The sequence below is a fragment of the Brachyhypopomus gauderio genome, chromosome 13 (genome assembly GCF_052324685.1).
Source record: "Brachyhypopomus gauderio isolate BG-103 chromosome 13, BGAUD_0.2, whole genome shotgun sequence".
NCBI lineage: Eukaryota > Metazoa > Chordata > Actinopteri > Gymnotiformes > Hypopomidae > Brachyhypopomus > Brachyhypopomus gauderio.
Genome location: NC_135223.1, coordinates 4,831,213 through 4,857,066, shown reverse-complemented (window position 1 = coordinate 4,857,066; position 25,854 = coordinate 4,831,213). Strand labels below are relative to the sequence as shown.

The following is a 25,854-nucleotide window of genomic DNA, read 5'->3' as shown; positions in this document are numbered from 1 at the left end:
GGACATTTGGGATGTTGGGAAGGTGTTGGGAAGTGAAGACTGTTTTTGTGAAGTATGTTTTGTGAAGTGTGAGATATGGGATCCGATGGCCGTGATGTGCCGCGTGAACTGACTTTGCGGGAGGACGGACGTTGCGGGTGCTTCCGTGTCTGCAGGGTGACTGTGGTACCATTGCATGCTGGTCCGCGACCTTCACGCGGGGAGCTGGCGTCTTGTACACGCTGCCTTGCGAACGAGGGGACCCTGTATGACCCCGAGACAGTACAGTACGCCTGGATTGGTGGGACAAGGCCCAATACAGCATTTCTGTGTTAGTCTATGCTTTTTTGTATTGATACCTGATTTTGACCCCCAGCAGGCTTTGCGGCGTGATCGTGTGACCGTCCTCTGACCGGCCGGCACGCCCGTCTGCGTTGTCCAACGCGTTCGTTGTGGCGTAGGCCTTGTTTTCATACCGTTCGCTTGTGTTCCATAGGCATGACTGAAGTGTAGAGTGTGTTTGTATTTTTCTTTCGACAGACTTTTCCCCCCGGGGGGCAGAGTTTGTCATGTTTTTAATGAGGAAGCACGACACGGCTGCTGACAGAAGGTTTGACGATGAGCGCGGAGCTGACGTCGTCTCGTCGCCGGTCGTTCCCGAAAGGGACAAGGACCTGTTTGTAACGCCCTGTCTTCATTAAACGTCTGACAACACATCTGTCCTCGCTCTCTCAAGCTCACCTTTTCACCGACATGCAACCAGTTTCTCCTGTCACGTCTGTTAAAAGCGTCTTAAGGTTGTCACCCTGTCTTTCAACACGTTAGATAAACATACAGCCCGAATCTGAGACGCCATTGTCGCGAGGTATTATTAGCACTGGGGTGATGTCGTTTGGTCTCCAGTCACTTGGACAGACGACAACGCTCACTCACCTTGGGGTTAAGTGTCTCGCTCGAAGACAAGTCTCAGCTTCTCTGTTATGACTTTAGCAGCTGGGAACGAAAACCACAAGCATTTTGGTTCAACCTCTTTCAACCACTGACACATGCAAATGCAAAGGTGTTGATTAGCATGCGAAATTATGCGAGCAGTATGCTAATAGGACGCTTAGTCGTCCAATGGTCGCAAAGGGTGCTGCTGAAATATTCTCAAACCAAAGCGTCTAGGATATTCTCATGGACAAGTTCATGACTTCTTTGGTGTTTTAGGTTGGAGGTATTGTGTTTTAACGAATACATGTCGAGTGTGATTACAGGGGCTTAGACCCCTCATTCATACACTGCTTTACACTGCTTAACACTCCTTAACACTGCCTTACCATACATTATCCAGCCTTCCACTGTTTTGATAGTGTGCTGTGATGCCACTGGGTGGCCCAAGGTTCAGTGCTCTGCTGGGGAGTGACTGTGGTGGCGTTGTTTTACGTAGGCTAGGAGGAATTCAGCGGAGGGTTCAGGGGAGTTCAGGTTCTGGCAGATCTGAGCCGGCGGGGCAGTTGGCTTCGTTACAGCGCGATGCTAAATGCAGAGGTGACACTGCATGATGTGGTGCGGCAGAAGTAGGGGCGGGGCCCAGCGTCGGCATGGAGATGTGCTTACGGTCATGTGTCAGAGTTTCATCTGTGGGGAAGGGGTGTGGGTGTGGGTGGGGGGGGGGGTGTGTTGGTGTGAGTTGGTGCGTGTGCGCGCCCTGAGAGAGATTCTGTGCTCGTAACTGTGTATATGCTGTGTCATTTATTGACTGTGTGTGTGTGTGTGTGTGTGTGTGTGTGTGTGCGGTTTTAGCTGCCATATTTTAGAGCTCTGCTGGGAAACGGTTGGGAAACAGCATGTGACTCATGATATGTCCAGGAACAGACTTTGCTTCACCCTTAAAACTCCACTCAACCCTGACACACACACACACACACACAATCCAAGGTTAACTAGAGGTTGGTGTAACAAGACAATTACAGGGAGTAAGAGGTAAGGTGAGAAATCACATGAAAGAGGAAGAAAGAGGAAGATGAAGTTAGAGGAGGGGGGGGGGGGGGTGCTGAGGAAGGCCCCGCGGCTGGGTCAGGCTGTGCGGGAGGAGCGCGCCCCTGGCTCTTGTTTAGCTTGGCTCCCTCCCATGGCTTTTCCTCCATTTGGCCGCAGTTGCCAAGTCGAGGTTCTGATTCTATTGAAGCGTACAGCCAGTTGAACAAAGGCTCCACAGACCTCGGCGAGGTGAAAGGTAAAGAATCCCCGTCTCCGCAAGCCGCCGACGGCTCGCATGGGGAAAAACTCCCGACGCGTCGGAGCGATTGCCGTGTTCGCTCAGCAACACGCCGGCCGCATGACGAGGAAGACGTTGGTTCGAGCTAGAGCTTTTGCCCATGGAAGCCTTTCTGCTCCACTCCCCTTTTCAACCACTCCCCTTTTCAACCACTCCCCTTTTTTCAACCACTCCCCTTTTTTCAACCACTCCCCTTTTTTTGGGACACTCCCCTTTTTAAAGCCACTGCTCTTTTTCTCTCGAGTTCCTGCTTGCTTCCATTGCTTGGGTGGATATTAAACGCTTCTCTCACTGGCACTGATTGTGAGCATGTCAGTATTGCTCGGTTTGACTAGATACTAAAGATCCAATGAGAGTGTTTGATGTATCTGCCTTCGAGAGATTTACGGGTCTGTGGTCTAGATGATGAGCATGCCAAAGAACACCAACCAAATACTGAGTGTCTATAATGAATTAACCTGATTAATTTAATGTTAATGACTCTTTTCTCCCTGCTGGTCACCCTATGGCAGCCTGGCTGCACTCAGCGGAGCAGGGGGCGGAGCAGAGGGCGGAGCAGGGGGCGGAGCAGGATGCAGAGACGGTGTCAGTGTGCAGCAGCGAGAGCTTAGCTGACCACGGCTACGCGGCGTCTGAGGGCAACGATGAGTCCTTCCTGCTCGGCTCTCCGTGTGACCACACCCAGCCGGCCTCATCGGGAGACGCCTGCCTGGGCCACGACCCCGCCACGACCCCCAGCCGGCTCAAAGACTGCTCCAGCGACAGTGATGAAGGCTGTGCCACCTGGGAGTCACGCCACAGGTGGGCAGACCCCAACAACCCCCAACGACCCCAAAAAACGATCGCATGTGACCATGACCTTCTGGGTTCATCACACACAACACACAATCCTGCCCTGTTGTCTTTTTTGTATGTGTGCTCTCTTATATTTTGTAAATCAATCAATCAAATTTTATTTATATAGCGCTTTTTACAACAGTTGAGGAACCAAGACTCAGGGGGGGAACCCATCCTCCTCTGGCCGACACCGGTCACCATGACAACAACGACAACAACAACAATTTAGACAGAAAGAAGAGAAAGAAAAGGAAAAAGATGTAATAATGTCTATCATGATGTAGGCATCCGGTTAGGCAGGAGGTGGCCGGCCCAGGATGGATCGCTGGTCTCTCCTCATCTCATTATTCCTCAAGCAGGCGGGCAGCCATGTGGAGAAATGAAACAGGGAAAATTAGCGCTGCATGGGGACATATACAGGACAGGTGAAATTATAAACATTTCTGGAGTGTGGCAGCAACTCCGGCATTAAGTTAAACTATTACAGCCTAGCTAAAAAAAGGCAGAACCAGAAGGTAACATAGGCTTGGGGGCATTCTGAGACAATGGCATCCGTCCACTGCACTGTCAACAAACTTGAGTGACCTCGAGCAGTGACAGCACCAGCGCCCCAGTCTACCGTAAAACCCTTTGCCTGTGAACCCCTGGATCTGTACCTTAATCTAAGGGGGGATATTAATTATCAAACGTTAAACTAAATAAGTGGGTTTTCAACCTAGACTTAAAGATTGTGACTGTGTCAGTGTCCCGGACGCATTTAGGAAGATCATTCCAAAGCTGGGGGGCCTTACAAGAAAAGGCTCTTCCCCCTGCTGTTACCTTATTAATTTTTGGAACTAATAAAAGACCAGCACCCTGTGATCTTGGTGGACGTGGGGGTTCATAGTAGGAAATAAGTTCCTGAAGGTATTCAGGAGCAAGCCCGTGCAATGCTTTATAAGTTAAAATTTTTAATAGTAATTTTTTAAAATAAAATTTTTTAATATAAAATCAAATAGGAATTTAAATTCCTATTTGAACATCCTGACAGTAGTGAGTTACAGTAATCTAATCTGGAGCTAACAAAGGCGTGCACCAATTTTTCCGCATCATCCTGTGATAATGCATTTCTTAACTTAGCAATGTTGCGGAGATGTAGAAAAGCTATCCTAGCCTATCCTAGTAAACAATGCTGCAACCCTGTAAAGACGATGAAAACTCATTCTCTCGGGAACTTCTAAAGGGACTGTCTGTAAAATTGAATTGTTATTGATATCTGGCTCGTGGCGTCCATCTTGGTCATTTAAAACCAAGCCAGCTGTCTGCGTGCAGGGTCTGACATTTTGAATTAGGCCATTATCTTCCCATGTAATGGGCTTTATTTCCTGCACGATCTCCTGGAAACGGAGGTAAAACTATCCCTCTGCCTCCTGGGGCCATCTCTAGTGAACGGCCCCATGTGGAGTACGGACCACATTAGGGGCATTTATTACCCCACCAATGGCTTGTTTACCCCTGTAGACTCTGTCAGGCTTCCTGGCCGTCCTGACTGTCCTCGTCTCGGAGGGTGTATGTGGCCGTCCTGACTGTCCTCGTCTCGGAGGGTGTAGGTGAAGCGAGTGGGTTTTCTGTCAGAGTGGCTATGTGTAGGTAATGCAAAAAGCTTTTCTCTAAGTATCAGAATAGCTGCTCTGGAAGAAATGCCCACAAGAGCTTCATGTAATATAGAATGATCTGCGGGTAAAGGGTCATAGCCTGACCCCTCACCAAGTCACCTAGTTATTCTCCCAACTCTGGTCTGCCTGAAAACGCAGGGTTGACCAAGTAACCCAGTAGCCAATCATTTATGGATTGCACTACTACCGCACGGCGTTGGGTTGAATCGTGTGGTGTTCTGTGATCTGTCCCACGCAGCAGACGTGCGCAACGAGAGACGCGATCGGGCGGGACGCAGAACGGCTTGGGGGAGGACGCTGACATCACAGCTCAGATCCACCTGACTCTCGCCGACCTGGATGCTGATCTAGCAGGTGGTGCGTTTTTTCGCCTGGGTGTAGCGCACAGTTCACTCATTGTCTGTTTGCCTACTATTTTCTGCCAGTTAAAAAAATATATTTTGACGGGTTTGAAGTTGAGATTTATGACAGTGTCTATATTTTGAAAGTCTTGAGTTTTTTTTTTTTTTCGCTAATTTGAGGCTAATTGTTGTGACTCTTCGTTCTTTTTCTGTGTATATGAGTGGGCAAAATTTCATCTGAACACTCCTGGGCTGTTCATGAATGACTGATCGTCTCTTAAACCATCCTTCCACTATATCCTAGAAGTGAATGGCTCTACGGAGGCCTCTGTATATGTGGACGACAACATCCCCGTCACCGTTGTTGACGTGGACGTTCCGATTACAGCCATAGATGAAGTGCCTGGAGATGATTCTCCCAGCATCGGAGATGAGGCTGCACTGGTGTACCGCGTCCACCACGTGACCCAACCGGACTTCAGTCGTGGCTCGGAAAAGGGGAGTGTGGATGTCCAAGACAAAAACAACAATGCCTGCATGTCAGAAAAAGCAAACGCCATTCTGACCCAAGCAGATCGGATTCAGCCATCGGACAGTACGGAGCAAAGTTTGAAGGTCATTCCAATGCCTGGACTTAAAGCTGAAGGTCATCATGACGGCGTTGTGCGTGACTGTGTGTCGGAGAATTCTCAGTGTCCAGGAGTATATCCTGCTGTCAAGACTCCTAAGAATGTTCTTGGGCCTCTACCCTTTGTCCGGAGCCATAGCATGGAAACTCCTGTAATGGAGAGAAGCTCATCTAAAGCACCCACAGTCTCTCAAATCAAGATCACCCAGAGTCCTGTGTCCAGATTCGGCCTAAAAACCTTCACCGTTATCCCTCCCAAACCATCCATATTTCAGACTCCCAAACATGTCCACTCCATGGACCAAGGTGCCATTAAGATTGACGAGTTTGGCAACATGGTCAAACAACGAGAGGCCAAGCTTGGAGCAACCCTTGAGGAACACCATCACCCTGCTCAGACAAACCACGATCCAGATTCCCCACTGGTGGGCAAAGCCAAAGCCTTCTGGAATTCTTCCGAGAAGCAGGGACCTGCTTCTGGCTCCCACAGAGGAGACTCTGTGGCGGCCCCAGAGACCGGAGTCCCCAGTTCTCTATCTGCAGCAGCAGTGTTTCACGCTCCAGGTAAATCAAGTCAAGAGGAGCCACCGAAAAAGGTCAGCGGGTCAACAAGCAACCCAGCACCTGCAACGGAGAACAAGCTTCCCATCTCCGATCCTGCTGAAACTGCGTCCCTGATGGGACAGAGGAAAGGTCTCTCGTTCCTCAAGCCTTCTAGAAGAACGTCTAGTCGTTATGTAGCCTCAGCTATTGCTAAATACACAGCAAATCCCTCTACCAAGGTAGATAGAATTCCACGGCTTTCAGAGTCAACTGCCAGCCAACAACTCAGCAGCCAGGGATTCAGACAGATTACACCTCTACACGCAATATCAAACCATAAAGGTGTGCAGGCTTCTGCAAGCGCAGTGCCTTCTTTTGCTGGACCCAAACGCTCAATTAGCTACCCAGGACATGTGATGGAGAAGCAGACAACCTTCGAACAACTGCAGACCAATTTTACAAGGAAAGAGACCCTGTTTTTTGGAACAGACAGCACTGACTCTCTGAACACTAACCCACTTGAAATTAAGCCTCACGTTGACACACAGACATCTGGATGCTTTGAGCATGCAAAGCCCTCTTCTAAAGAGTGTGTGTCCACCAAAGAATCTCAAGGAATGGTCTCTCCTCTACAGAGCCTATCAAAAACCACCCGTCCACCTATACCGAAAAAGCCAGAGCTGCACACCCCTGGCATGGTGAACAACACTAACATGTTTGGACCTACAAAGAAGTTTAAACCAATAACACTGAGGTCGGTGGAGAAAGAACCCTCTCTCCACAGCTCACTAATGGAGGCCATTCGGTCTGGTGAGGGAACTGAACGTCTACAAAAGGTATTCAAATATTTAAACACTTTTAAAAGAGTCATTTGTGTTTATTTTTCTTGTTTGAGACATAATCCTCTCGCTGATTATGCAATACCAGCAAGATAAATGTTGATTTCACCATGTACAGTATCTCTGAATTTGCTTGTTGTACATCAACAGCAGAATTATCTCATTTTACAAGCGTAAACACTTCCTTCAGGACACAACAGGTTACCCACATATGAAATTCCAGATATTATTTAAAATAAAACACCAGCTGAAGTCAACTAGATGACATTCCTTTACAGTCTAGCTGCAGTCATAACACAGTTTATTGAGAAATGCATGACTTACAAAAAAGTATGACTTTCTTTTCTTAATGCAGTTTCTTAAAATCTGCATTATGTGGTAGAATATTTCTACACAAGGTGCACATCTTCATTCTCCGTGTAGGATCTCTGTGTGGTTCTTCAGGAAGTTCCCCAAAAACATCACAAGAGCTACATCTCACATGGTTTAATCAGACTGATATTAGGGTGACTGAGACCATAATCAGACCCTCATGCTGCTCACATGACTGCATCTCAGCTTGACTAGTAGTCTTGGTCAGGAATCGAATCATTGGTGTGCATGTTAAACGCAGTTACTGATCAAGAGCCTTTTATTATATAAAATATAAAAACATCATTTATACACAGAAAATGTGTCCTGCGTGTGTTTGTCCAGGTGTCCAGGTCTCCTAGGACGCATCTTCCGAAGAAGCCGTGCTACGTGGAGGCCGAGAGTGAGCGGTCGGCTCTTCTGTCAGCGATCAGAGCTCAGAGCAGCTCTACCAGACTGAAGAAGGTAAGCTCGGCATGCCGCTACGAGCTGGCACCACGAGAGCAGGAAACGGAGGACGCCATTTTAAAGCGTCCTGAATTTCACCCCAATGGTGTTCAGTTCGCTGTGCTCGGTGCACACGTTGGTGACAGCCTGCCATCACTGTCCTCAGATCAGATCGGAGGCGGCTGTGGAGATGGAACGATTTAGGAAGGGAGAGGACAACGGAGCTGTCCACAACCACGACGCCACGCCATCTCTTCCTGACCCCCCGACGTTTGCACCTCCTCCACCCCCTGCCTTCAGTCCACCACCCCCACCCTCAGGGCCACCACCCCCACCCTCAGGGCCACCGCCCCCACCCTCAGGGCCGCCCGCAGCCCCCCCTAAACCTGCACTTGTGCTGCCCTCAGGGGGTAACCCAGAACTAGCCAGAGAGGTCCTGCTGGAGGCGATCCGCTCGGGCTCTGGGGCCGAGCGGCTCAGGAAGGTAACAGAAACCCTACAGTACCATCTAACACCACCCGAACACCAACTACGATACCATCCAACACCACCCGAACACCAACTACGATACCATCCAACACCACCCGAACACCAACTACAATACCACCCAACACCACCCGAACACCAACTACAATACCACCCGAACACCAACTACAATACCACCCGAACACCAACTACAATACCATCCAACACCACCCGAACACCAACTACAATACCATCCAACACCACCCGAACACCAACTACGATACCATCTTACACCACCCGAACACTATTAGGAACTACAGGGACAGTTCAATGAAGCAGTGCTAGTGTGACTATACCAGACGATGACTTAAAGTTCATTTGGCATGTTATCATTGACTGGCTAAGCTAACCATTTAAGTCTATTATTCATAAACATTTATTTATCCTGTCAGAATTTTCCACCTCATGTGAGATAATGACTGATTAAAATCATATTCATTTCAGTAACGGCAGCATCTTGGATTGTTTGTATGAAGTTTGTATATTTGACTGAAAAAACCTGACTTTGAACGTGTGACTTAATTCTTCAGGTCCCAGTCACAGCAAAAACGGTGAAGGTCAACGGAAGATTGGGCACCATCCAAGTGTCTCCTTCCCTTTCTGAAGAGCACTAGAACCAAATAGTCTCCAAATGGGCTTTTGGGTTCTTTTAGAGCTTGTGTAGCTATATTAGCTAAATGTAGCATCTAGGGCTACAGAAAGTTGCTGCCCCCGCCCCCTTAATTATTTATTTGTTAGTCATATGCTGCTTCAGGCCTTTGCCAATTCTGTTCCTAGTTTGCTTACTTTCAAGCAATAGTTTTCTATTTATTTTAGGCTATGTTGAAAACATCAAATTTGAAGTTGATTTTCTTGTATAGTGAACATATACAGAATATTTGCGGCCACGTTCTTTTTTTTTTATTTGATTAATAAGAGAAATCCCGTTCCCTGTCCCCCCTTCATCCATCAGTATTTGCAAAAATGTTTGAATGTGCTATCTGGAGGTCGTCAGCAGAAGCGACTCACCAAAAGCAGTTCGGATCAGTACTAATGTACGTGTTTGGTGTGTGTGGATTACCTTGGCCATCATAACTGCTCCTTCGCACTATTCCCATTATTATCTTGGAGCTGGGGTCTCCATACATTTGTTCACTTTCTTTCTAAATAATCTCAATGTGAGGCTAAGAGACATTCTCAGAGTGATGAGAAATAGTTTAAGCAGACGGGCGATGTGTTTTAGTTTTTTTTTTTTTGACAATGCAACTGTTCTTGAGGCTTCGTAGTCCATTGTACATCAGATGCAGAAAAACGATGAATCATCATTCTTGGGGTCACATCTGTGTTATAGCAATCTAGCTGTCTTCATTTCTAAAATGTTCAAGATACTGAAGTAAATGTTTACCTGGTCATACTTGATCAGAAGATGATTAATACCTATTAATATTTATTAATACTTATTACTACTTTTTCACCACACTACTAAACAAAACATTTGCTAAGACCTATATGTATGCCATTTTGAATACAGAAAATGATCAAAATTCTGCACATAGATATGTTAATTTAAACTTTTCATTAAATCATACATCTTTTAATTTGTGCAATCAAGCAGACCACATGACAGATCTGTAGAAGGTCTAGACAGGTCTTGCATTCAGACGTATGAGCGGGTATATGGTTGTTCTAAACCCGTTGACTTTTTGTTTGGTTGCTTGGTTTTGGGGGTTTTTTTTTTGTTTGTTTTTTTAAGAGTTGTATATTTTGTCCTGTTCGCACTAGAAGTTGCGTATTTGATTAATTTTGAGATTAGACACCACAGTGTTGGTGCAACTTTTTTTATGTGTAATGCACATTTTTGAAGGATTAAACAAGAACTTGAATCACATTTTGAATCAATAAACAATTTTGTAATCATTTGCCATTTGCTTTTTTCTGTACAGCTGCAGTGTTTTGTGGCTAAGTTTTGATTTGTGTATCTCTATCAACATCCATATTTGCATGTACAATCCCAGCATGCAAATGGCATGTACTCCTCACAGGAGAGTCCAGATTAGCCCTTTAAAAGGAAGACGAGGATCCAACAACAGTCAGCAGTAACCTCACCTGCGAACCCATCTTCTCATGAATCCATCTCTAATATAGGAGCAGACCTTCAACACCGTAACCTTAACCATCCTCTCGTCAGTTATACTCGTGCCTGTCTCAACACCTCTCTAAATGGGAAGCATATTATGTGAGAGGTTGGTGGACTTCATGCTTTCTGAGGGCCACCGTGAGGTCTGGATGGTGCGCTCTCAGCAGCCCGGGGAGCATGACTCCTTCCCTGGCGGGCAGCTACAAATTCCTGCTGATCCACAATCGCTCTGTTGGTCAGAATTCCGGCTCATTTGCGGCTATTCTGATCTGTGTTATGAAACTGCTAAATGACTGTTTTCATTCAAACCACTGTAACTAACGAAGGAAAACAAGTTGTAGGGAAACAAGAATTGAAGCTCATTGCTTAAAGTTCTGCATGGATTGGAAGAGATTGACACAAATATTCAGATGCATATAATAAAAAATCTATTAGTCTTTCATTACATGCTTTGGCTTTGCATGGATTCACCTTTGTGAGTTTATAAAAGAAAGAAGTATACTTTTTTCATGTACATTTCTTCATAGCAAAAACCATCTTTATTACTGAACAGTTTACTCTGGAGGAAACACATTTTAAACAGCTTCTCACAAACTTAAAACACATTGAAATGGGGATACTGTTTGGGTTATCAAGAAGAAGAAATCTCATGTTCAAAATCATTTTAAAAAGGTTATAGATACTTAGATGATGCCCACAAAGGACTCTCTGAAGCCCCACATATGTTCACTTGAGCATGACGTCGTGCACGTCTGTGCAATTTTATGGGTGCCTTTTAAGTGAACACAAATTTCTGTAACTGGACAAATTCTTGGTTAACATGTATATTTGAGTACTATATAGGCCTATACATACGTGTATATAAAAATCTACAGATATCAACAAAAGTATTTCTAATCAACTTCAGGGGGTACATTGTTCCCCGAAAAGTGCATTAGAACCGTGTTTTTCGGTTAAAATATCACATTTACATCAGAACAATGTTTTTTTTTTCAGAAAACAAACCCTGATTTTTATTCATGAATGCCTGGTTCACCAGTAGGTAGCTACTCATTAATGGTTTGCAACACTTTTATGGTTCTGACACGAATATAGCGCTGTATTAAAGTTTTCAGTCGTTAGCTTAATTTCTCCTTTGGAATTGTGCTAATCATAACTGACACGTACTTTTTACGCAAGGTTGAATATTTAGCAGCTGTCTGAGTCTGCTGAATCTTGTCTTGTGACCCTTATCAGTTGTTATGAGAAGATTAAGAAAGCCAAACACTTTCTTTTTTACATCAAATGCGAATTTTTTCGCTTGCAAACCAAAATCTGACTTTTTTGCAGGAAATTACGTCATTCTATCGTGACATTTTTAGCAATTTGATGAAGACAAGCTACTGAGAATAAAACACGCAAATATCTTTTGACGAATTTTTATTTTATCGTTGCAATTTGTGCATAATAACATAATGTAAGCAAAAATAAACTAGCTATATATTACAAGATGAACCAGTGATCCTGCTTCCATAATGTTTGGTGACACATTGGATTACGCTACATTTACATAATAGAAGTAGTTTATATAAATAGTTTGTGACATTTCTTCAACTTTCTAGTGTAGCCTGAAGCATATGAACAGCGTCAATGTTTTCATATTTCTTTAAATATATAGGCTATATATTCCACGTGCTGGTGTTACTGATATTTTGCTCTGCATATTGAGTGACAGCAGAGCCTGTTTTCCTTTTTAATTGACATGAAACAATCAACAATATTGATCAATACAGACTATACAGTCTTGTTTTATCGGTTGACTGATGCCCTTTGACCCCAAGAAATAATTGAAAACCATAATCCTCTCGTCGCTTATGCGGTCCTATATTTAGCCAAACAAATCTGTATATTATTTAAATATCAAAATGTGTGTGTCAAACTTGACTAGAAATTGTAATATGAGTGTACATAAACCGAGCCCTTGGCTCCAGAACTGGGTCTGTCATATAAACCCATCAGGTTGTCGTGACAGGTGCCCATGCTTGTGCTGTCCATGTAGACGTTGTGGATTGAATCCTGCTCAGAAAAACCCAAACCCGCTCTGCCTGGTTCGTCTGGTCGGAGATACACCAGAGCCGAACCCAGACCCAGCAGATACGTTACACCAGAGCCGAACCCAGACCCAGCAGATACGTTACACCAGAGCCGAACCCAGACCAGGAGATACGTTACACCAGAGCCGAACCCAGACCCAGCAGATACGTTACACCAGAGCCCAACCCAGACCCAGCAGATACGTTACACCAGAGCCCAACCCAGACCAGGAGATACGTTACACCAGAGCCGAACCCAGACCCAGGAGATACGTTATACCAGAGCAGAACCCAGACATGACACTGGTTGGCCCGTTTTAAACGCTTTGTTGACCCACTGCGTTGGGCTGCTCACACATTTCCTCTGAGGACTGCCAGTCTTCTCCGTGGCCTACGTGCAGTTTGAGACAATAGACATCTGTTTTCATGAAAACACACAGTGACAATCACTAGATACCAACTCCCTTTTCATGTTTTCGAAGATATATAGCGCAGGCGAGGAAATATAATATCTGTATTTGTTTCATTTTTGCTTCCACTGAAACACATATACCACAACCACATTCAATGAACGGGTACGACTTATTACTGTAACTTAAAGAATCTTTTTTTCTGAAGTTGGATTTAAAGAAAGTGGGATCTGCTCGATGGGTTTTGGAGGTGAGGAACTTCAGAAATAAAATGTGTGCTGAGACAAAAATACTTCATGGCGCACGAGCACGAGCTTCTGCGCGTGCTCGTAACAGTATGTTTTACAGCTCGAAAACTTAATGTGCTCAATTCCCCCTTTTTTACTCACATAACTATTATAATCATTATTATAATGTTGGGTAGTGACAATATCAGCCGATTCGACGTGCTAAACTGGTCAACTTGCGCAAATGCGTACACAGGAACAACGGACGCGAATAAATCGCCTGTAAAGCGCTCAGGTCCATATGGCGCAGTCCTCTGATCCAACATGCGCATTGGGTGGTTCGGGGGTCCGGCCGCAGCGCCGCACGCTACTGGCTGGAGAAAGGGTGGGAGCCCTTAGTGGGCCGGGCTCCGTTTCACCACCGAGCCCGACTCGAACCGCAGACGCTCAGCCACACACACACACACACACACACACACACACACACACACACACACACACACACACACGAGTGTTGTTCTCAGTGTCCTTGTTCGAGTTTTGGGTCCGGTGAGGATGACGCTTTCCCGTCCGGGGCGGGGTGGGGGGGTTGTTTTGAGACGAAACAACAATACTAGAGAAATGCTGCGAGGACTGGGTCGTTAAGAGTGGCCCAGAAAGTTCTGTCCCTGTTCCAACAGCCGCGCATGGTGGAGAAGGGAGGCGCTACTGGGCGAGGAGGAGTGGTTTGGTGGGCTGGGGAGTCCGCTGGAGGACGGAGGACACACTGCGTGTCTTCATGTCTTCAGGACTGCTCTTCGGGACGTGGGTGCTTGTAAGGCTGTTGTAACAGAATCCTCCGTAAACGTCGTTTGGGCTTGCAGGACAGCGCCACCTCCGAGGTGAGAAACAGCCTTTTAAACCAGGTCCCACATTTCTTGGTCGGGCAGAACCAGGCGAGGTTCTGCCACCGTTTAGACGGGCTTCACGCTGCCGCGTTTCACGGGGAAACATGCGGGGTGTGCGGACCAGAGTTGGACGGAACCAGCCCCGTATGGACGCTGGGAGTGTCTGGTACAAACTACATTACAAAGTGTTGAATATTTTAATCCTTTCAGATGTAACTTACACGTACTGCGTGAGTACTGAAGTGTTTGATGTTGTTATTGAGTTAATTCTACAGATTTATTTTCTGGGCATTTCACGAATGTTTATTCAGTGACATGGTTTATTTGCGAAGTTGCTCACGTGGTGAGATGATGGCTGTGTGCTGGAGTGTAATGGTGATCTTGGCGATCTGGAGACACACTAGCCTACATTTAAAGGAGACTTTTAAGACCTGTTAGATCGTGTAGTTTAATCGTGTAGTTTTTGTTTGCATTACTTTCTTACGCAATCTGCTTCAATGATGCGATCAGCGGTGTAGACACTAGGGAGGCTGCGTGTGCAGTGAGGGTGGGGTATCAAAATCTAACATCTGAACTTCTCCAAAGATCTCACCCACCCACCCCACGGCCAGCCCTGCGACACAAGACTAGAGTAAAACAATCTCTCCGGCCACAGCAACCCAAGCGATATGACTTGGCCAGTTTATTAGCTGGAATATATCAGGTCCGGGAGTCTAACGTGCTGGGCGATCCGTTTGGTTCGTCGAACTTTAATTCTGACACACACGAACGCACATCGCAGAAACGTTCACGGCCCAGCCAGAGAGGAGGTGCACGGTACACTAATGATTATTCACTAGTGTGTGAAACCAAGACGGTGTCCCAGTGGTTTCTGTGCGTGGCTGGAGTGGACCACTCTGGGTCTCACAGAGTGATTGCACGTCTCTCTCTTTTCTGGAAACGGTGTGAAATTAAGTGCATGTGAAGTGACTGTAAAACGTCCAGGTGAATTGGCCAAGGCAGGTGAATTCTAAGAAATTAACAACCTGAAGAAAGATGGTGCGATTTGTTTTGTTTACTCTCATTTATGTAAACAATGGAACAAAACCCCTTTTGTACAGACTCGTGACGAGGAAAGAATGTCGCTTTAAGCCGCAGAGAGGAACTGTCTTCTAGAATGACTGTTTATATCTAATAAAGTTGACGTAAACAAAATGCCTTTGACTGAGGAGAAGTCCAAATTTAACTTCAACGGCGTTTGCCAAAAATGACACCATTGTATGAGACAGCTGCCACAGGGCACATAAATGCGTTCAGATTCCTGTTTTCATGAGCTGAGAAGGTGCTGACCGCTGTTTCTCACGTGTGGGAATGTGCTTCATAACGCAGCTCCGTTCTCCAGTGTTTATCTCGTCTTTACCTGTAGTCTTGAGCTCTTAGAGAAGATCGTTTATCCTCCTCTTTCGGCTTGAACAAAGAACCCATGATTGCAATACTGGCAGCTGGAGGCATGCAGAAATCTCTGCGATATACCTTAGCTGTGGCTCCTTCGTGGGTGAGTCTGGTCCCAGTGGTTCGGTCCATCAAACTACCTCAGAAATTTACCAAGGGCATTTATTTCCTCTCAGCAATAGAGGATCATGCTTGAAAACCTCTGAAACTTTGGTGTTGGGTTTTATTTTTTCATTTTTGGACAACACATCTCAAATATTTATTAAATAACTGCTATTCAACAGTAACAAAGCCATGACTACCTCCATCCCCTGAGTCTGCCCAGGCAGGGTGGTGCTTTGATTAAACATTAAGCGTCTTTAATCTCTGCAGCAGGTTGAAGTAAGCAGAAGAAGCAATGCATGCTGGTTTTTAGTACAAGGAGGTCAACTTCCTCCGCTCAGACGCTCCTCTGTCTCTCCAGGGAGTTGGCGACCCGCCCAAGTCTTGCACACTAAAGGCTGGATCCTCTAATCAGAACCAATGTTACCAACGGAGCTGCCAGCAATGCATTCTGGGAACGGACCGAGCCAGTAGAAAGCTGCTGTTTCACAGGCAGTAGTTTGCGCGGCTCGGTCCATTTGGGTTCGTTTTTCGTTACATAAATGTAACTCGGTGTTGCTTGTTGTTTTTTGGTCGTTGTTTTGTTTCGGTTTCCTGCGAAGCGTGAAACGGGGCGCCGGCGCGTTTGCACGTTGGACGGGGAAGCGGCCCACCCAGGCAGGCGACGTGGGCACCGGCCTCCCGGGCCTGGGGACGGGCCCGGGCCCTATGCTCCCCAATAACATGCCAGGCCGTTAATGAAGTGATTGGACGTGTGGTGGCAGAGCTGGCCAAAACTGCAGGGGGTGAAGTCATAATGAACATACCTCATAAACTATACTTAGAAACAGTTGTTGTTTTTAATGATCTTGGGAGGAATCGGATTTCTGCTCATTAATCTTAGATTTGGCTTTAGCAATGAAGTTTATTTTTGCTAAAAAGACATTTGCTACTGTCATCGTAATTTAACAGCGATGAAACCCGAAAAATGTTAAAATGTTGGATTCTTCTTTATAGGTTTATAAATTAAATGGTTGTATTAGATGTAACGATGAGACATGTTGTATCATGCACACCGTGATAAGTTGTGTCTCTTTTGTGTTCGAGGTCCTTATGGCCAAGCATGGTAGCCCATAAGTAAAGGCAGGGCAAGGCATTCTGGGAGGAAAAACCATTCCTACAGAAGCAAGCAGGAAAGGACTTTGGTGAGGTGTTGCATTAGAAATGGAAATGACATCTGCGTGTCAGTATGTGTCCAGCATCAGGCCTGCACTGAGATCACAGTGTTGGTATGTGTCATGTACAGACTGAGTTGGGTTCCACCTTCTGTTAGAGGTCCTGTCTTCCTCCACATGACTGACCCTGAGCAAACAATGACACACAAATGGGCGGAGAGGTGAAAAAGCAGGACCTATCAGCAACCCCGCATGTACCGAGGGCACGCGTCCGATTGGCTGGTTACTTCTCGGCTTCGCGGTGAAATCCAGGCTTTGTTGGGGAGTGCACGCCTGCCGAACCAGAGGCAGTCACCACGGTAACGATAGCAGGGTTATCAAGTGTCCGAGAGAGAAGACTCTTAGAAACACAAACAGCTGTTGGCCTGGGGGTTGTTTTTGCTAAGGGAGCGTCCAGTGATACACAAGTGATTTAACATGTACGCAGAGGCCCGTTTCAACAGGCTTTTCGCATTGTGCACAAATTCCATCACCTTGAAGCCAAAACTCAACGTTATTCGAGAAATCCTTGAATATTATTTTTAATCGCAGTGGCTTTGCTCCTATAAATATTTGGACATATGGTTACATGATAAGCTCTTATTCCAGAACTTTCCGGAATCACAGGAAGACGCTGCTGATTGTGGGTCAGACCGTCTCCACCCACAGTGCTAAGCCATTCAGATTCAGTCTTGAATACGGGTAACGGTGTCTGCACGTCACCGTGAACTTTACAGGAAGGGGGTTTAGACCTCGCGTGGCATTTGTCCCTGTCCACGTCCTGCTTCTCGTGTCTGAGGACTGTGGGAAGTGGCGTCCTATTGATCTTACACTCTTTGAAGAATTCTCAAAACAGCTGATTCAGGTGACTAGGCAACCTTTCAAGGTCTTATTTTTTAGTTTTTTGATTAAAATAGAATCTTTGGTAACTTGATTATATGTATTTCTCAAGGTATGGTTTATTTAATCTGCTTTGTTGCAGTAATATCTGATTTCAGTTTTATTTTCTTATCATTTCATTATTTATGTTGGCATGCATCCAAATGACATAAATGAGAAAGTTGAAAGATGGCCTTACATAATAAATGAATCAAATTTGAATAAGACAATCTGAAGGAGACCAGTATAGGAAAGGGCAGACGTGTTTGTGTCGCATAGCAATGTGGATTCTTCAGGAGAAAGGTTGTTTTTTTTTAGGAATTATTTTCAAAGTGATGATATCACAGGGAAGAGATGTCAAAATAAAAGTCCAGTTTATTTTTGCCTACCTTCCCCAATCAACACCCACTTTATCAGAGAAGCAGAAACACGTAGAGACCATGACCCATCTGCTCCATTGTTTCTGTGAAACGCCTTATTGGTGAGATGGTTTGAGCCCCACCTGGTTCTTTGCAGTTTGTGTTGTCCATGTGCCAACTCTTGATTAATGGCTCCGACCACGGGACTGTTGGCTGGATATTTTTGGGTGGCGAGCCACCGTCGGCCCAGCAGTGACTCTGACGTGTAAACAACTGTAGCAACTTCACGCGTCTCATCCCAGCACCTGCTGTCACCACTGACACGTCGGGGTAACGGCTGAGTTGTGAGTGGTACACTATCACTATCCAAGCTTCGGCACGGTGACCAACGGGGTAGCGGACAGCAGACAAATTGCACAGGACAACATGTGCTGTAGGTCAAAATCTTAAAGTGGAGTACGTGTAGCTAAAAATGCTCACGGCGTAAGGTAGCTGTTTCTAGTACAGTGGTAGCAGAGCTATATTGTCACCCACTCACATACACATGGTTGACTGCCCTATGAGCTTAAATAGCAACCTGCTGGCTCACTGCTGACTGGACTATTTATGTTCTCTAAGCCTGACCCTGCCGAGCGGAGATGTAGGCATGGCTGTTGTGTCACCGTGGGAGCTCCAACAACCCTGTTTAGCTGTGTCCAGATCCCTTCTGACCCAGATTAACCTCTTAAGCACAGGGCTACAAACATTACCCGCGCCAGCCCCTCGTAAAAGACGCTGAACGCTCTGCGCCTGGCCTCCTGCTCTGGAACTGGTGTTTATAGCTATTTATGTACTTTTAAAATGCATCTTTAAAATCCCTTACAATTATTTTTCTAAGGATTCATCAGCAAATTTGGACTGGTTCTTTTAGCGTTAGTTTGTCCGTATGGGCCGATGTACACACCCACATCTGTAAGACAGAAGCAGGAATGATTTAACTGCCCAAAACAGCTTCAAAAAAATTATATCCTCTAAACAAGGAATCGGGCTCTGTGAGCTGGACAAGAAATGTGCTGAGCTTGCTAGAAGGATCTGGAATGTTTTTAATCCTGAGCTGTCCTGCCGTCATTGGGAAAGGGGGTGAAATTGAAATCAGGTCAGACAAAAAAAAATCCAGAAGCACCCCTGAGTGAACCCCTCAACTACCACCCCCCTCTACCCACCTGCCCTCTTCATACTGCACAAGATGTTTTGGTTTTGGGCCAGATCATATCGCAGATCGGCGTCGGTAGTGCGTTCTCCTTTGTGCCGTGGTCCTGTGTGTGCATGCAAGCGTCCCTGGCGTGGACACGGAGCCATCAGAACAAGACACAATCACATGAAGCTGTCATGAAGATTGGAGCCCTACAGCCAAGACATGCCTCCTCTCTGCCTGTCCCAACAAGGCTCGGCCCGTTCTCGCACTGCTTCCCTGGGTAATGTGGAGCTCAGCAGACTCGTGAACGGTGCGGTCGGACACCTTCGGAGGGTCGGCTCACGTTCAAGAGCGGCAATTAAGGTGGAAACCTTGGTTTGAATTAATGCTTCCAGTTATGACCACTTTATGTCTACACCGCAGCAAATGACACAGGTGTTGCTGTCCTGGTGAAATCAACTTCAGAGTGGCATCCATAGTGTCTTGGTCCGTGGACTGCTTGGTTCTGCTGTGATATGCCGGGAGGAAATAGGGGAACAAGTATACGTTCTTACTCGTGTTTGTTGCTTGTGTGAGGTAACCTAATTGTGTTGCTAGCACTTCTAAAGTCTGAACTAGGAATTCTTGTGTTGTCACACAGTACATTTGAATACTTTTTGGTTCAACAGAGTAATGTAATTTTCCAGTGGTGTGGGTGTGTGTGTGTGTGTAGTGTATATAGTAATCTAAAGTGGGATCATAGTCAGTAGAATATGGGACCAAGACCTTGAAGGTTGGCTGGAGTTGAGATGTTCTACAGTGGCACTGAGATGACACGCACGTTGCTCCAGCGAAGGTGTCCTGCCAGGGCCTGTGGGTGACCTTGTGGTGGGCAGATCATCCAAGAACATACAGCTGTATCTGAGTGGACACGTCGCACAGTGGATGGAGCAGAACTGAAGAAGTTGCTGAACTGTGCTGATGAGGGCAATCGGAGGAACCCAGGAACGTCGCCGAAGCACTCAAACGCCTTTCGCTTGTATGGCCGCGTCGATCTGTACATCCGTGAAGTGGTCAGCGTTCGGAGGATCACGTGTGGTGACCTTCTTCCAAGGCCCCTTTCACACCGCGGTAGTGCTCCTACTTCAAGAATGTTTCGCACACAGCGGCTGAAATTAAATGAACTTCGTGGCATTCTGCCAAACGCCAAAGCCATCCACATCGGACATTTGCACCAGTAGTCAAATGTCGGAATTGTCTGGATAGTGTGCATTTTTTTTTTTGTTTTAAGTTTTAGTAACCATGGCAAGTTGCAACATATTCTTTAATGTGGGTAATATTCACATAAAAGGTTTACTAACCATTTATGAATGGTAAGCATATTAAATGTGTTATGTTGGACTTGTTTAATTAGAGGAAACTGCTTGCATAAATTTTTGCAGTTATAAGAAAAAAAAAACTGGTCTGTTCGTTGCTACAGGTAGAAGTTTATGGTAAATTTAGTGAAATGTTTTTATTAACACATACATTCACAGGGACACAAGTTCAGAAATTCTTTACAGGAAATAGTCTGTGATAAAGCATGAAAATTGATTTAGTTGTTCAGCAAAGGTTTCAGTGTTGCCCAGGCGTGGACTAGAGCCGTGTCTAATCAAAAGCTAAGCAGTGCTGGATCCAGGATTAGTGCTGTTTCGGGCTGCTGGGTAAAGAGAAGCATGGACTGCTTCTTCTCACGTAGGTGAAGAACGGTCCTTTTCAACCTGGCTTTAGGGGAAGGTGGGGGGGCTGGAAAACGATTCATAAATATGCAAATTGGCTTAGCTATTTGGCCCCGCCCCTGCTGGGCAAGTTGCTGCCTCTGGCCGCCACAGCTGGACTGTGCAGTCCAAATTCCAGCATGTATCACCCACCCTCTCTCTCTCTCAACCAATCTCTCTCTCAACCAATCCCTCTCTCTCTTTCTCTCCCCAATCCCTCTCTCTCTCCCCAATCTTTCTCTTTCTTTCTCTCCCCATTCTCTCTCTGTCTCCCCCCACTCTCACCACTCTCTCTCTCTCGCTCTCTTTCTCTCTGCCACTCTCTCCCCCCTCTCTCTCTTTCTCCCCCCCCTCTCTCCCTACTCTCCCCCCCCACTCTCTCTCTCTCTCTCTCTCTCTCTCTCTCTCTCTCTCTCTCCCCCCCCTCTCTCTCTCTTTCTCTCTCCCCCTCTCGTCCATATCCATGCACTTTGCCCTAGTGTGTGCCATTCAGCTGTTCTCCTCTGTTAAAAGAATGTGCTACCAGCATTCCTTAGCAGACGGAGGGTCTGGGATAATGGTCCCTAAAGGTATTCTTGTACATGGTGTGTGGGTGGGTGTGCATGTGTGAATGGTGTTAAACACCCAGAATCCAGTTTACTGATCCACGATCATTTTTAATTAGCTAAAAACATGTGGGAGATTTCTGCTGTTTGTATTTAATCAGGAAAATAGCATAAAAGTCTGGAGTTGTGAAGACTTACTCACATTAAAGTACCTGCACGTTACATTACCGTATGGCAGATTTAACGCTGCGTTTATAGTGTACTTAGTGGTTACTCTCCTCCTTGGTGTTTGGTCCCTGCCATTAAACCCTTTGAAAGGAGGAGGTGTTCATAAAAGCCTTGTGGGTAATGTGTCAGCGGTCCGGCAGGCGAACGCGTCCCAGCGACGCTGCTTTTGCTCCATCCCTTCCGGCGTGTGCTGTTTTGATTTTGGACAGCCAGGCCTATAAATAACACAAATATTTTTACACGTGCCCCATTTTGGAGGAAGGAGAAGTTCTGACCATGTGAGCGAAGTGGCGGCGGCAGGGACGGTTACGGGACGTTACAGGACGGGCGCAGGATGGTTACGGTGTGGTTAGGGGACGGGTGCGGCCGGCAGACCGGGCATAACGGGCGTGGCGAGGGCTCTTCTGCCGCTGCACAGGGGAACACGCCGTAGGGAGTTCATGCCATCCCACTGGCACAGATCTCCGCCCCTATTTTTGACTGCTGTTTGCTGCCTTTGCATACACACGGCCCCTTGACCTAGATGATGTTGTAGCCGAGAAGCTTCATTTTACAGGTAAGATCACATAAAGTACATCTGTGAAACTTTATTATATATTTATTTGAGCCAAATTTATGTTCTTTGTATATTGTCATTGTGCTCTTCCCTGATTAAAAAGAAATCGTATTTTAGCTTTAGAAGGAATTGTATTCTTCTTCTTATTATTATTATTAACATTAACAACAATGTCCTGTGTGAAAGGCTGTGGTGTACCTTCTGTCTGCTGTGGATTTAACTACTGAGGTTCATGGAGTAGTGAAGTTCTGCAATGGTGGAGTTGTCTCTCTGCACTCTGCGTGGCTTCAGGTCAGGTCATGTGACTTGTGTTCTGCCCCCCCCCCCCACCCCCCACCCCCCACAAGGAGCCCCCTCCAGTTCAGCCACTGATGTTTTACTGAAAGAAACACTGAAACACACACTGAACGAATCATTCTCCTTTTGCTAAGCCACAGAGAATGCAATCAGACTGTAACTCTTGACGATGAAACTGTAATGTCTGTATTTTAATTACATGAAGAAAGGGTGTGACATTTGTTTCTGTATAGTGGTTTTTACAAATCTGCTTTATATATGTCCCAAGTCCAACAGAAATGACATGAAATGAATGAACTGATATGTAAAGAATGAGGCAAGAATTTAAACTAAGGTTACCTTTTCTGTGATTGCCACACCATGAAATAGTGATTTTCCTGCTGAACTCGAGGAATGAGAAAATCCGTGGTTGTCGCTATTCAAGCGTAAACCCCCTGCTGGGTCTCCAAACAGCAGCTTCTTGGTTGCTAAACAAGAGCTTCAGCCATTAATCCGAACTCAGAGTGACATGCTAGCTGGAATTAGCCTACCCAGTTGAATTGGCAGTGATATTGAATCTCATTGAGTGGTTTACCAGTACCGTCCAGTTCTGCTGCATATGCTGAGATCCCTATGAGACCCTTCAAATGCAGAGTAGCTTTAATCTTCTGATTTAGACAGAGATTTGTGTTATTATCAAAGGCAAATGGGAAGATTCCTTGGAAAGAGGCTCGGATGTCTTTTCCAGAATGAGATCATCTCAGAACTACTTGATATTACAGTCAAGCAGGGTCCTGTATGTACTGGTTCCAGGAAAGCTTCTCATTGATTAGGAAACCTACACTACATGGCCTAAGGTGTGCAGACACCTTTTGTAATTATTGGGTTGAGGTGTTTTAGCCACACCCATTGGAAACTGGTATACAAAATCAAGCACACAGCCATACAATCTCCAAAGACAAACATTGACGGTAACATGTGCCATGCAGAGAACAGTAACATTAAATATCGCCATGAGGATCCTGCCTTGGCTACAGGTCAGATCTGCCCAGATCAGATGCAGGTGCTATTATTGTGAAATCCATGTGCCTGGGAACCGCAGCAGCTCAGCCACAAAGTCCTGCAAACTTGCATAACACGGGCACGGAGTCCTGAAGCGAGTCGTGTGTGAAGAGAACAAAAAGAAAATCACATTTCTTTCATTTGCTGCCGAGTTCCCAACAGTTTCTGGAAGCGGCAGTAGAACAAGGAAGCTGGCAGCTGCGTGAAATGGCTTTCGTTAAGAGAGCAGGCCAAGTGTTGTCTGACGTGGTGCAACCACTGGGCTCTGGAGCAGAAGAAACATGCTTTCTGCACTGACGAATCATACTCCATCATCCAGAGTGATGAAGAAATCTGCCTTTGACTGATTCTTGAAAAATGTTAGCTTGAAAAATTAGTAAAAGCTGGGGAAACCAAAATTCGTGAAACGAAGATAATGACCCGAGGCCAGAATTTCTCAGAATTTGGGCTTAGCCTTCGGTTAAATTTTACTTAATGCAACAGGATACAAAGACATGTTTCCAACATTGTGGCAGCAGTCGTGGGAAGGGCCTATCCAATTCCAGTATGATTGTATCCCTGTGCACAACGTTAGGGCATGATTGAACAAATTCGGTGTGGAGGAACTCCAGCGAGCAGCACGGTGACCTCTGACCTCAACCCCGCTGGCCAGCTTTGGGATCAGCTGGTATATCAGCCACACGCCAGCCCTTCTCGTCCAGTATTAGTGCCACGTCTGCAAATGCTCTGTTGACTGATTGAAAACTCATTTAGATATATTTCACAATACCATGGAAAGCCTTTCCAGAAAAGTGAAGACTTTTATATCCCCGAAGAGGGAAATGATAAACTATGGGCACCTATATTAATGCCTGTGCTTTTGTAATGTGATGACCAAGTTTAATTTGACATGGTTTTTAGGTGTCCACAAAGTTTTGGCCATACAATTCAGCTGTTGCTTGGTCAGATGTTGGGCTGTAGGCTCTGATGGGTTCGTGATGGTGTCATCAAAGGATGACAGATTCTTACAGGCGAGCATGGCCACGTCTGTGCCAGTTTCAGGAAGGCAGGAAGCCTGTTTACTGGACAAATGTTGCAGGCTCCCCTGGGCATATGAGCTGGCTTTTCATGACTGACTGAAATGATCTAATCAGTCCAAATCGAAATTCTTTACTGCATCCAAATGCATTATGAGGTAATTGAAAAGAAAGTAGAATTGGAATCCATTTAAGGGTCTAGTTCAAGTCCAGGTCATCATTTATGACCAGTGCTCCACGGGCTATGTATCTTGAGGCCCATACTTTATGTATGTATTTATTTAGTAACTCTTTTTGGACTCCAGTGGTTGGCCCGAGGCATGTTGAAGGAAAGATCACTTTTCAGTTCACTGACAGAGTTTCTGTCAAGGTCTCCTTTAAACAGGCGGATGGTTCTGCCAGACCTGGTCTTTGCCTTTGGCTCAGGGACATCAAAGCCCAGTAAGAGTAGGGCACGTGCGGGTGTTTGTGAACCGCTCACTACCCAACCATGACATCACTGCGTCGCTGCGATCCATCTATTGTGATGGCTACAGTGCTCAGGCACCAATGTGTGCCAAGACTGTAAGGTAACCCGTAAGGTCCAGACATGCACCACACCCATCACGTCAAATCTGTGCACCAGTTCTGCCTCGAGGATCTTTCTTAATTTGCTCCGGTACCACGAATGTTGGCAATGGCGGATTGGAAAGTTTTGTTGCAGTTTTTCCTAGATGTCTACATGCTGCCCCCTCGTGCATCTTTTACGTTGTCATATAATTCGTCATTCATGCTTTAAACTTCCATATTTGATCTAGAATGCATGAGCATTCTTGCTAATATAGTTTTAATGGTGCACCACCACCCAGGATGGACTAAAAAGTTGATTGTTGCTTTGGTTATTTGCCCTGAGAATGTTGGTTAAGGACTCCTAAGGACCTATCTGCTTTTTAAGGGTAGGTGTTCTGGTTTTCTGTTATTTTGTCGTTTCTTTGTGTGCCATGATTGAAGAATACACCGGACAGGCCTGTTTCACTATACATGGGCGGTGTCCTTCACTCCTTTGTCGTAATTTCACCACGGAGAGTCGTAGAGGTTCCATCCCGCCTTGCTTGCACATTAGCCAAGGATTCCTAGAAATCACCAGCGCAATAGCATTGACTCTCTCCTGAACTTTTGCATGTTGAAACAAACGTTCTGC

The 25,854-nt window shown here is 45.8% G+C and overlaps 2 protein-coding genes across 20 annotated transcripts in view; both read left to right on the top strand.

Moving 5' to 3' along the window:
* cobl (cordon-bleu WH2 repeat protein) overlaps positions 1 to 10,913 on the top strand; it is a 40,719-nt gene extending 29,806 nt beyond the window's left edge. For 9 of the 14 annotated variants that reach the window (XM_076970427.1, XM_076970424.1, XM_076970431.1 and 6 more), the window contains 6 exons: positions 2,752 to 3,040; positions 4,970 to 5,088; positions 5,377 to 7,079; positions 7,779 to 7,898; positions 8,047 to 8,364; positions 8,936 to 10,913. In XM_076970427.1, coding sequence (XP_076826542.1) covers positions 2,752 to 3,040; positions 4,970 to 5,088; positions 5,377 to 7,079; positions 7,779 to 7,898; positions 8,047 to 8,364; positions 8,936 to 9,019 — 2,633 coding nt within the window. In that variant the 3' untranslated portion in view covers positions 9,020 to 10,913. The remainder of the gene's footprint in view (positions 1 to 2,751; positions 3,041 to 4,969; positions 5,089 to 5,376; positions 7,080 to 7,778; positions 7,899 to 8,046; positions 8,365 to 8,935) is intronic. The other 5 variants (XM_076970430.1, XM_076970429.1, XM_076970420.1 and 2 more) reach the window with 4 other exon arrangements.
* A 2,923-nt stretch (positions 10,914 to 13,836) lies between these two features.
* grb10b (growth factor receptor-bound protein 10b) overlaps positions 13,837 to 25,854 on the top strand; it is a 43,004-nt gene continuing 30,986 nt past the window's right edge. For 2 of the 6 annotated variants that reach the window (XM_076970415.1, XM_076970412.1), the window contains exons 1-2: positions 21,472 to 22,320; positions 22,507 to 22,611. The gene's annotated coding sequence lies outside the window, so the exon portion shown is untranslated. Of the gene's footprint in view, positions 14,112 to 14,158; positions 14,284 to 21,471; positions 22,321 to 22,506; positions 22,612 to 25,854 lie in introns of those variants that run through there. The other 4 variants (XM_076970416.1, XM_076970413.1, XM_076970414.1 and 1 more) reach the window with 3 other exon arrangements.